Below are 12533 nucleotides of genomic sequence, written 5' to 3'. Positions count from 1 at the left end.
TTTAAGGATTACATTTATAGGTATTACCTCATTTGATTCTTGTGACTATCTTGTGCAGCATTGTTTTTCATGATAATCATCTTTCACTTGTACTGTTGAAATAGTCTTCAAACTTTTTGCCAGTTCCTCTCATGTCCAGTCTATTTACCTACAGTGTTACTTCTAGAACATTAATATTATATGCTTAAATAACTTGGCTATTCCCCCAACCACTACAGGCTAAAATCTGGTTTTTAAGGTGACCAGAAACACCCTTTGGTCTCAGAGTAACCATCTGGCTTTATTTCACTGTCCCTCTCCTCAAAAGATATACTCTATTTCTTTATAGTCTCCAAAAAATATGCTTTCTTTCACGATTTATGGTCATGGCAGCATAGAGGTCAATGGTATAGAGGTTAATAGTGGAAACACTGGACTGTGTGAACTAAACACCTGTCACCACTACTTATATAACCCCAGGTAAATTATTTAACCCCTCTATGTCCCATCTGTACAATGGGGGACATTTCAGGACTTTCTTTCCGGATGACTCAAGGAATAATTAAGGTATTTATGTAAAGTGCTTAACTTGGTGCCTTGCATTCTTAGTACCCAATGAAATAAGCTGGTATTATTTGCTCTCTATTGTAATGTTCTTCTCTTCCTTATATACCTGCTAAGTCTCTATTCTCAGCCCTGGGTGTTCATTGGAAGGACTGATGTTGAAGCTGAGGCTCCAATACTTTGGCCACCTGATGCGAAGAGCTGACTCATTTGAAAAGACCCTGATGCTGGGAAAGATTGAGGGCAGGAGGAGAAGGGGACAACAGAGGATGAGATGGTTGGATGGCATCACTGACTCAATGGACATGGGTTTGGGTGGACTCCGGGTGTTGGTGAGGGACAGGGAGGCCTGGCGTGCTATGATTCGTGGGCTTGCAAAGAGTTGGACACGACTGAGGGACTGAACTGACTGACTGACTGAAGTCTTTTAACAGTCTCCTTTGCAAAAAAAAAAACCCTCCAAATTTCAGAGCTTGAGTTTATTCTGTGCTTTCCTCAAATTTTGTATAAACAAATTTGTAATAATGACACTCAACTAAAAATCTTTCTCCTGAGAGTGTGAGTTCCTAAAAAGCATCGACTATTTCTGATTTTTACTTAAGGTCACTAGAACTTAGCACAATGTCTAGCACATAGACTGCAATAAATATTTGTAAAGTAAATATCCATTTTGGAATGTAGAAACACTTGAGCTAGGATCCAAATTGTTAGTTTTGCTAACTGGTCTACTTGCTTCCGCACTCCTCTTCCATTCATTCTCCCTGATAACCAGAATAAGCAGACAGTGCCCATCACCTGTGTGAATTCCCGCAGTAGATTTCCATGGCATGTTGGTAAGGTCCAGCCTCTGGACCTTGGCTTACAAATCTTTGCAAGACCTGGCCTTCACCTTCCCATCTCTACTTCATGTTATTCTCTCCTTGTTCACATTTTTCTATCCATGCTGGGCCCTTTTTATCCCTTCCCAGTTCAGATAAAGAATGTTTTCATTTTTTATCTAACCTCTATTTGCTGTTTACCTTTTGCTCTTACCTCTATTTGGTATATATTTCCTAAGCTTTTCTCATTTCTTATTCCTTCTCAGCCATCAAAATCTCATTTCAGATATCACTTGGTCAAGGAGGACTTTCCCAGATACACCCTTTGCTATTCAGTTTCTTTTGTATCAGTTGTCAATTTTTTTTCATGATATGGGTGACTCTAGAATTATTTTTATATTTTCTGACTCTTTTTTTCTACTGGGGTGAAAACTCCACTAGGGTGGGGACCCTGTTTGCTTGCTCATCATACTAACAGCAGTTCTTCAAACGGTACCTGTCCCAGAGTAGGAGCTCAAAATATATGTATTAAATAAGTGAATAAATAAAAATTAAATCTTTTCAGAATAAAGCTCTTTCACATCACCAGAATCATCCAGGAATGACAGGTCTTAGAATAATAGAGTGTAATGCTTTCTGCATGTCAGAGAAAGAGGGTGGAAATTTGTCAAGGTATCATGATGTACCAATATTTGCCTCCCATAGTGAAAAATACATTATGAAAAGCTTTTCCAAACACTCTGAAATATCAAAATTCCTAAGAAAGCAAGAAATCATAATTAAAGAAGTAAATAAATGTGAAGTGCTTTGACAGATTAATGGACTAGTCGCAAAGCCAAAAAGACCTGGTTTTAATAGAAAAAGATAGCTGTGAGGTTTGCAGCAGCTCCTACTGTTGTGGAGAAAAAAAAAAAAAAAAATTGGACAGACGAGTGAGTTTTCCTGGAAGTAAATGTATGAAATTAATATTACTTTTTGTTATCTACTGTGTATAATGTAACAATAAAAAATATTTGCATAGCACTTTACATAAACTTTACATAAACTACTTCTGTTTACATAGTCTATCTCATTTGATAAGACAATTGAGTGATAGGTTAGTATAGTAAAAAGGCCACATGATCTAATGTCAAGAAACTAGCCCTGTTACTGGGAATCTGTGACTTTAGCAAGTCACCTTCTCTCTGTTTCCTTTTTGGTAAAATTAAAGTGTTAGTCTAGGTTGTATTAAATCTTATTCAGCTCATCTATTGAAGCTATTTATATTCAACTCATGACAAATCAGGCTTTTCTTTAGCCTAGGTCCTTAATATCCTATTAAATCTTCATTCATGTTTCCAAAATCAAATTGTTTAAGTGATCACTATCTTGATGTCCATGTAAGCAAAGAAGCCCCTGGTCCATTTTTGGGTGACCTTTTCTCCCTTTTAATTAATTAGTCTCTCCTCTTGGATGCCATTTTTGATTGATCCATCATTCTGGGCCTACCTTCTTCAGCTTCTGTCATTTTGCATTGCACTATAGTCCCCTCCACAACACCACAAAGAATGGCTACCAACTTCACAGAGAAATTCACTGGTTCTATGTTCAAAGAAAAGTTGCCCTGTTGTTAATCTAATACATTTTTCTATCTTCATGTGAGAAAACCAAAGATTTTTTCCTGTAATTTAAAGGTATCTTCTGGAGACAGTGGTCTTTCCAGCCTTTTATATTTCTTAGCCATCTCTTTGTTCTGATAGCCATAGACAGGGCTTGGGACACGGATGGGGTCAGTGAGGGGACGCTGAGAGCCACATACGTGGTCGGGGCATTCCTATTTACCACTTTCCCTTTAATATTCTAGAGTCCCTTTGTATCTCACTGTAACCCATCTGTTTTTCATCTTCATCACCTAAACAATTAGATGCCTCAGCTTCTCATACTTAAGGCACAGTTTACTATATCTTATGATCAGGAAACTTTCTGCTTTCAAAGTGAAAGCTGTTCAGTTCTGACATAGCCAATTAATTTTTCCTTCCCCTCATAGCTTTCCTATATGGAGAAGATCCCTCTATAACTCTGATGTGAATGTTTGAGCTACAGCTACAAGATGTGAAACACCTGCATGATTCTTTGAAGTATTTGATCCATCATATTGTATACAAAAGATACTAATTGTCCATGTGTTTAGAACCAGCTGCAGGGTTAGATATTTTTATGTTCATTGTGAACCCTGGTAACATGAAAGGCAAGCTACATATTTTTCTCCTATGTTTCCCTGTTTCTCAATATTTTGAAATATTAGTCTGTATACCTCAAATTGAATAAGACATAATAAGATAAAAATCCACTGTTGAATAAGAATAGGTGTCTATATTTGTTCCTTTATTCTCTGTTCTTGTCTTCAAGCTGCTGTTTTGAAGCTTTTTGCAGGAGATATGCATGTACAAAAGAGATTGTCAGTGCTTGGCTGAATCTTGTTCTTAGTAAGAGTTCTAGAAAAGTATTCCACAGTCAGGCTGATTACAGATGTAGCTAATCTATTTTCCCTAAGCTAGTTTTCTATGCTGCCAGGCGTATAACTGCCTGTCTTCCAGCTATTCCTCCCCCACATCCCTGTGTGGATGTGACAACCAAGAAATCAACTTCTGCAAATCTCTGCCTGGAAACAGTGATTCTGCCCACACCCTTTTGGAAACAGTGAGGATCAGATTTTGGACCATGGATGGTATAATATTTCTAACCCGAAAGAGGAAGGACGTTAAGTGTCAGCCCCAAAGTAAGCCCAGAAACTCTTGCTGGGTCATTTCCTTCCAGGAGGCAAATTTCCTTGACATTGTTTTTATAGACAAATGAATAAACCCGTGTTTTGAAGCATTGTACACTTCTTATTTCCTTCCTTGGAAGTTTGAAACCTGAGACAGCCTTAGAGACAGTAAGCAAGTTTATATTTTCTGTATGTCTATTTGGCAGGAGGAGATTTCTGCCCCTTCACTTTGCTTTGTTGCGTCAGCCCTTTCTTCCTTATCTCTTGCAGAGGATGGAGAGCCAGAAGGAGGCTGAGAGGAGCTGGTATTACAGACCTGCTATCTGATTGGCTGGACGGTCGCGGCTGGGCTATAAAAGAGACCCCTACAGGCTTGGGAGGGAGACGCTCAGAGGATTCTGACAGTATCTTTACCGGAGAAAAGGCAAAGTGCGCTCAGAACAGAAGCCACAGCTCCTCCGGCAGCACTTCTTTCCTGTCGTGAATCCCACACTACGCAAGATGTGCAAAGGACTTGCGGGTCTGCCGGCTTCTTGCTTGAGGAGGTAAGATTATTTTCAGCCACTGAACCAGACTGCATTAAACTTTCAAATAGACTTTAAGTTATTTGCATATTCTACTTACTAACCTGGTTCTTTGGATTTAGAAACAACCTGATGCAGAAATCTTCGACCTCCTAGCTTTCCTTTAAAACTAGCTAGAAATTGTGACTGTGGAAGTGTTCACTCCAGATTTTGGCATCCTATATGTTGTTTTCTATGACCTTGATCTTGAAGACTCTTTTAATCCTCTAACCAAGCTAGTTCTAATTAAGGACTGATATGAGGTTTTGGACTATGCACGGTGGTCTGTAATATCGCTACCTGTGATTACTGCTGTTTGACTATCACTGAGGCACATGGAATCATGGGTCTGGGCTTTCTGATGGTATATTAAATCTCACTTTGGGGAAGATACTCCAGACTGAAGTTTGGCTACATCACCAGAAAGGCACTGTGCTATTTGTGTGATGCTCCAGTATCTTCCACTCTCTGTTCTTAAAAGCAAATGCTACAGTAAAATAAGAGTCTCAAAACTAGATCTCCGTTATCTCTTTCCCTACCCTAGTTCTGGAAATGCCATGTGGTTGTCAAGTACTGATCATAACCAATCAGCTAAGGGTTCTGTGGAAAGTCTCACCTTAAAGACATTGTTTTATCAATTTATTGTCTCTTGATTAATAAACAAACAAAGATATGCAGCTGGTCCTATGTCTTTGCCTTTTTTAAAAAAGTACATATAAATGCTTTCATAAGATGCTCATATATTAGCCAGTTTAAAAAATACAAAACTAGTGTCTTTTACATTACTTAACCTTACAGTTAAAGGTAAAAAGTCATTTTATAGGTGTACTACCCCCTTTCATGTTCCTCTGCAAATAGAAATCACCTTAAATTTTAATTTAGAATTATCTCAGAAAACACAGTTTTTAATACAATCCTAAGGAGTTTACCTCCTCTCATTCAGGAATACGAAGAATGTTCTTTTTTCCCCATTCTTTCGTGGCTGCTTTCAAATGAAGCAGGAGGATCTGGCAGAGAGTGCTTATGAAAACCGTGGCTCTGACCTCCATCATTAATTTCCTGAATTGAATAGAGCAAATCAATCCAAGCTTCAGTTAACTCAGATATAAAATTAATCATGAAAACAGGAATGTCAGGTGAAAGTTTTGCTCTGGTAAATATTTTAGGAGACAGATAAATCATTGCTCTAGAGCTTTACTCTCAGGAGCTAAGAGGGTAACCTGAGGCGGTAACGTGTGTGTCAGCAGGGCACACTGCTCTCCCCTTCCCTCACTGGTGAACTGTGAATCATCTTAGCAGCACCTTCATTCTCACATTGGTGCCTGAGGCTCCAGAGGGAACAGGAAAGGCTCAAGGTCACCTAGGTGGTGGGTGGTGGAGGGCAGATCACATCCAGACTTCTTACTTCAGAGGTCGCTGGAGTCATTTTGACTTTTATTTCTTTGGTTGTATTGTGTTATAAGGACAAGTGTAATGTGCTTGCTAAGCATGCTTCCCGGTCTTCACGAAATGACTCCGTATCGGTCAATAACTGTCAGATCTCAGCCAGACCTGGCACATGGAAATATGAGATCACAATATGCTTACATCATCATCTTAGGCTTCATGCTTAGATTTTGCTATTGTTAAGAAAGACTTTGTAGCCCATAAGCAGTGGAGGAAACAGAGAAAGGAGAACAATCTTGGGGGTGGGGGTGGAGAGAAAATACTGTTTTAAGGGCAGCAGAAGAACATAATGGATTTCAAACTTCCTGGAGAAATGCACATAGATAAGGAACTAATATATTAGTAGCCATCCTAAAGTGTCCTTTTATCCTTGTGGCTTTATTTTCCTCTCTCTAAGTAAAAACATCTAGTCATTCAATTAGTCATTCATTTCCTTCAAAATGACATTTTTCACTTTAAAACTATGTCTCCGCTTTTACAGAAAAGGAGATCCAAGCAAAAGAACAAATAAAGAATGAGGAAGTTGAGCTAAAAGCTTATTAGAAGGCCCCCCCTTTTTAGTAAGTCATGTGCGCTGCCATACCCTAGCTACCTATTAAACAGCAGCCATAACCTGGAAGCTTTGCTCTAGTCACGAGCTTCAGTGATGACTCTTAGATGCTTCTCCTTGTTATTGTTTTTCAGTCTCAGATGTCCTTAATAGTATAAATATCCTTAGAGTGTAGATATTTCAAAGGGAAGCAGGAGAGTCTTTAGAAGCTAGCCTGCAGGAGCTCAGGTTTCAGCCTGAGCTTTTGAGTTAACCACCTCATTCCCCTCTCCTCTCTGCTGGAGCCACTCGCATCTGTGTATACCCCATAACATGACTTGCTCACTACATCCAGGCTGAAACTGAACAAACCTTTAATTCCTGAGGTGCTCCTACATTCCTCTGCTAAGAATGAGGCAGATGGAAATAGCAACCACCCTCCAGAAGGTGGCATGCAACAACCAGATGCCATACTGCAGGGTTCCCTGCTCTTCAACTCCTAAAACTTAGAAAACCGTCTAGTTTGCATTATGTTTCTCCTGAAGATACCTAAGTGTTCCATGGGTCAAAATGACAGGGTTACAGGTAGACTGAAGGGTCAGAAATCCAGTTACAGATGAAGGAGGCTGTGCTCCAAGTTTTGCAGTGAGTCATAGGAAGAAGCAGAGGTGAATCTCATTTTCCTGAGAGTTCCTGCCATCCTCAACTCCTATTTCCTAAATAAACTGCCTCTGCCTCCTTACTAGTAATGGACTCTGAACTGTACCAATAAGGTATCTTTTTAAAAGAACTGATTGTCATTATTCTGTTTCTCCCCCTTCTTGTGTGCAGTGCAAAAGATATGAAGCATCGGCTAGGTTTCCTGCTGCAGAAGTCAGATTCCTGTGAACATAATTCTTCACACAGCAAGAAGGACAAAGTGGTGATTTGTCAGAGGTAAGAGAAAAGGCTTTGGCGAAGAGCCACTGAGTATTAACTATCTGATGACAGAGATGCTCTGTGAGGGAAAAAGAAGCTATGTCCCTAGTTAACCTAGATTTGGATCATGAAGGCCTCCATTTTCACAAAGATTATGGTTGCATTTGAAATTTCCATACATCTAGTGAAAAGATTGCCCTATTCAACAACAGGTCTCATTGTTATGATGAAAAATAAAATCTCTGCATTTTATTAAAAATCTTAAATGTTTTGCCCCCATTTTATATCTTAGCATTCAAATTATTCTTTTTCTCTACTGTCTTTAGGGTGAGCCATGAGGAAGTAAAAAAATGGGCTGAATCACTGGAAAACTTGATTAGTCATGAATGTAAGTATGACAGCTTCCCACCATCCACCACTCCCCAAGATGAAGATAAAGCATGCTGGATAGACAAGTTATTTCATACTATACTTGATCTGATAGGAATTACAGAAAGGCTTTGATTTCTCCTAAATTTCAGGCTCAGAAAAATTAGTCCCCTTAAAATTTTACCATACCCTAGATCTTTGTGGTATGCAATGGAAAGCTCATACATAGTCCATGTGGAAAACCATCTTTCTCACCACATTGAAAAAGGGCAGAGGAAAAACTCCAAATAGTTAGATTTCTTTCAGAATTGACCTCAGTTTCTCTTCCCAAACTCACTTTGGCAATTAGGGGCAGCATAGGTATCTCAGAAGCATAAAATGTTCCCGAAAGAAACTTCAAACCATGAGCAAGAAGCACTAGGTATAAATGGTATCCAACGGATATCAAACGTAGATTAAAATTCTCTGACCCTCAGTAATCCCTCCAGCAGGGGAGATAGGGAACTATTTGAACCAATGCTTTGTTCCCTCAAGTACCCCAGCTTTATTTGCAATACAGTGTCCACCAGTGCAGTGACAACTGTGGTTCTTTCTCCTCTGCCACAGGTGGGCTGGCAGCTTTCAAAGCTTTCTTGAAGTCTGAATACAGTGAGGAGAACATTGACTTCTGGATCAGCTGTGAAGAATACAAGAAAATCAAATCACCCTCTAAACTAAGTCCCAAGGCCAAAAAGATCTATAATGAATTCATCTCAGTCCAGGCAACCAAAGAGGTAAGTATACATGGAAGAGAACTGTACAGATCTTAAAGAAACTTTCTAGACATTCAATAACATGGATCCTTAGATGATGTGAGTTATAGCTACAACAGTGGAGCAGGTTATGACAATCTTGACGGCCTCAAATAAGTTCGTTAAGTAAAAAGCTTTTTCATCTAGATGACTCAGATTATCTGCCTTCATGAATTTGCTTTGAATGAATCTTCCGAGTTTGTGAGAAATAAGGGGAGATATTTCCCTGGGTTCTCTCACATGTGCCAGGGTGGAGCCAAGTGTCCTTTTATTCGCTCCTGAGGTATAGATGGTGCACACTCGTACAGAGCTCACAACCTCCCATCCTCATGGGGTAAAATGTGTAACGGACCTTTGGCCTCTGCCCCTCAGGTAAACCTGGACTCTTGCACCAGGGAGGAGACAAGCCGGAACATGCTGGAGCCCACAATAACTTGCTTCGACGAGGCTCAGAGGAAGATTTTCAACCTGATGGAAAAGGATTCATACCGCCGCTTCCTCAAATCTCGATTCTACCTTGATTTGGTCAACCTTTCCAGCTGTGGGTCAGAGAAGCAGAAAGGAGCAAAGAGTTCCACAGACTGTGCTTCCCTGGTCCCCCAGTGCGCCTAGTCCTCACTCAGCAGTGGGAGGCTGAGATGCCAAGACTATGCCCGGAAAACCCGAGGCCAAATAATAATCTTTATTAAGCACCAGTGCTTTTTCCACATTGCAGCCTAGTGTTCATGCTGCTGGCTATGTGTGAGTCACTCCCATACAAAAAGTAGATAACAGTTTGGTGTTCATCAGGGCAGGACCTCATCCCAGTCCAGTTGTCTCAGATTTCCTTTAATGTGCCATGTGAGCAGATATCTGAATAGGGCCTTGTGGGTCTCAATTTTCAAAGATTTGGCAGTTCTCTCCTGCCAACAGTGTGACCTCAGGTTGGTTGGTTCATGGTTGGTACGCTTCACCTGACATCCATAGGCACATGTGTTCTGTAAACATCTTGAGATGTTTAGATGGGGTTGATCTATTTTATGTATCTCTGTGTGTGCATGTGTGTGTGTGTATGTATATATACACACATATATACATACTCGCAGTCTGTATATATGTATGCATGTATACATACATATATATTTCTGGAAGAATAGACAAGAGAGACCCAAGGTGCTCATAATTAGACTGTGTGAACATATTTACATGTTTTGATCCCCTGCCTTTCACTCTGCAACTGAACAGAGCAAACTAAACCAGCTGCCCTGCAGGCTACAAAAGGAATGCTAACCTGCGGAAAGTTGATTCTGTAAAACTCCATGAGTCTTGCTGGAGAAGCATGGACTTCATGCTTAATTCAACCATCGACAGCTTCCAAGTTGGATAGTATTCTAAGGAGCAAACATTAAAAAATGTTACGCCTGTCTGACACAGTGCTGTCTTTGGCCGGTTGTCACTAATGGCACTTTTGAGTCCCCAAGCTGCTGGCCGCCCCTTCTTTGCCTGGGTGCTTGATGCATAATAGCAGCGGCCAGGCTGGTATGGAGTTGGAGAAAGAGTGTTTGAACTGAATGAAGAAACACAGGTAAAGCCTTGCCAGCTCTACCTACTATAAGATGCTGGTTTAGTAGGGGCACAGAATTTAAAGGTTAATGCTCTTATCCCCTACTCTTTTTTCCTCTCTTGATTAAGGTGCTCTTCTCATTTTGTTTTTCCCTGAGAACTTTAGCCATTAGATGACGCTCCTTAATTCGTTGTGGTTGTTTCCCCCCATCATAGCTCTAAGCTATATACTTGTTCCTTATAAACCAGCATCAGGGGAAAGATTACATTTTATAAGGGGAGAACATGTTTTCACAAACTGAAAAGCCCACATAAATTTCTGTTTTGAAGGTGGAACCTGGCTCATTGAATCCCAAACATCAGGACTAACAGAGGCTGAAAGCATTTCATTTTAGGCTCTGAGATGAAATGAGAGAGAAAAGGGATAAAAGAAAAAAAGGATATCAATTTTAAAACTACTGTTTAGAATTTTCCAAGGCACATGAAATACTTGAAAATGTCTCATTTATGTTATTTATGATGTTTTGTGTAATGTTTTTATTGTTGTATTGTTTTATAAACGGAGGTGCAAGGTATCACCTGAATTATTAATGAATGGTCAGGAAGTAATTTTCTTCTCATTCTTCTAAAATTACTGCCTTTGACGTGCACACATATTCACGCATGAACACTGCACTGATTCTTCCAGTATAACTTACAAACATGGACACCTTTGTGGTTTTTAAGCCAATACAATGGGCTGTAAAATGAAGACATTGGAGTGTGTGTATAAAAGTCTCATTGTATTAAATTTATAGGTTTCCTCATCTGTACCCTTTCTATATCTCTAGCAGTTTTGCTTTCCATGCCTCCAGAGTTTCTCATCAGTGTCTCTTTCTGTTATACACATTTCCACACTTTGTCTCTAATTAACTCCAGGATCCAAATGTGTAACTCTATCGGTCTTGCCCTATTAGAACTGTCATGATTTTCAGACCGTATCTGTACTCACAGACTGCTGTCTCACCAATAGGTCGGGAAGGTCATTTTGAATGAGAAGTAAATTATTTTATGTAATACATTTCTCAAGTGTGTTTTTCCATTGTATTTGCTCCTTATTTCATCACTATTTGGCATGCTGAGCTTACCTGCTCACGGTCCATGGACAGAATACTCCTTCCATGCGCATGCCCATTTTTATCATCATGTGCTTTAACAGCCTCAAAGCGGATGCATCCAGTGAAACACACACAACTTAATAATAAGGGTAAATAAATACTTCATACAAAGCTATCTGCTTGCAAACACGTTAATGATCCACAGAGACATGTTATGAGAAATAATAGCAGAGTGTGGGGCAATTGTAGAAAATGGCTAGTCACCAGGTTTTTATCTCTCCCATGCCGGCTCTGGGAAAGAAAGTGGAAAATGAAAATTGTTTATGTCTTGGTTCCTGCCACTGCTCTGTCTGCCTTTATTCACAGAACTGAGGCAGTCTTGGCTTCAGAGACTTCACTGAGCAGATTTGGTGGTTTTCGCGCAGGTCCTCAATAAATTCTCAAGGGATAGAGTTCACCTCCCAGAGCGACACTTGTTCTACCTCCGTTTCCAGACTGACTGAGAGAAGAGGGAAGCAGGAGGGGACTGAGCAGGAGCAGGGGAGCTACAGATGACAGATAAACAGACCCCTGCCAAAATGGCTCAGAATGCTTTTCTTCTTTTACGCATTGTTTTCCCTCGAAAAAACGTCATAGAACGTTCGCATTTACGGTCGTAGGTATTGTCGTGAGACCTCCCCCCTCCCCCTACCTCTCTCATGCTTACAAGGTGTTAGGGACAAAGGGTCTTATGCTATTTTGAGGAATAGATCCTCTTAAGGATCCGATGAAAACAATGAACTGTATACTAAGAAAAATACACAAAGAAATCCAAACTCCTCATAAATATTTAAAGGAAACTCTTGCAACTCCAAAATGCACAAAGCTGCCAACATTCTCACACACTCTAGGTGTGTCAGACTCTCACAGAGACTGTGAGGTTGCAGTTCGTACAACTCAACATCAAAAAGAGAAAAAAAAAAAAAAAAACCAATTAAAAAATATGTGACAGAGCCCCTGTTTGGCAGAACACAAGAAAATTTTGTGAAGTGATAATCCTTCATAAAAAATAAAGTGGCAAAAAACCCACACTCACACACACACACACAAAGTGTCTAAAAAAAAATAAGCTGTGGATCTGAGCAGATATTTTCCAAAGAAGACATACAGATGGCCAACAGATCCATGAAAA

General features: G+C 39.9%; 1 protein-coding gene across 2 annotated transcripts; it reads left to right on the top strand.

The window, feature by feature from the left end:
- Positions 1-4470: 4470 nt before the first annotated feature.
- On the top strand, positions 4471-11325 carry RGS4 (regulator of G protein signaling 4). Of its 2 annotated transcripts, XM_070782646.1 has the most exons (5): positions 4476-4652; positions 7477-7581; positions 7890-7951; positions 8539-8705; positions 9096-11325. In XM_070782646.1, the coding sequence occupies exons 1-5, from the start codon at positions 4609-4611 to the stop codon at positions 9333-9335; spliced, it is 618 nt and encodes a 205-aa protein (XP_070638747.1). In that variant the 5' UTR covers positions 4476-4608; the 3' UTR covers positions 9336-11325. The 2 variants fall into 2 exon arrangements, with proteins under 2 accessions (XP_070638752.1, XP_070638747.1); XM_070782651.1 differs by lacking the exon at positions 8539-8705 and having other exon boundaries at positions 4471-4652.
- The last annotated feature ends 1208 nt before the right edge of the window (positions 11326-12533 follow it).

Source organism: Bos indicus, chromosome 3 (genome assembly GCF_029378745.1).
Source record: "Bos indicus isolate NIAB-ARS_2022 breed Sahiwal x Tharparkar chromosome 3, NIAB-ARS_B.indTharparkar_mat_pri_1.0, whole genome shotgun sequence".
Classification (NCBI taxonomy): domain Eukaryota; kingdom Metazoa; phylum Chordata; class Mammalia; order Artiodactyla; family Bovidae; genus Bos; species Bos indicus.
This window is presented reverse-complemented; position numbering and strand designations above follow the sequence as displayed.

Excerpts from the sequence above, each read along its gene's own strand:
- RGS4 (XM_070782646.1), top strand. The coding sequence starts at position 4,609 with ATGTGCAAAGGACTTGCGGGTCTGCCGGCTTCTTGCTTGAGGAG. Across the intron at positions 7,582-7,889 it reads AAAGTGGTGATTTGTCAGAG|GGTGAGCCATGAGGAAGTAA; the intron begins GTAAGAGAAAAG and ends TACTGTCTTTAG. Across the intron at positions 7,952-8,538 it reads AAACTTGATTAGTCATGAAT|GTGGGCTGGCAGCTTTCAAA; the intron begins GTAAGTATGACA and ends CCTCTGCCACAG.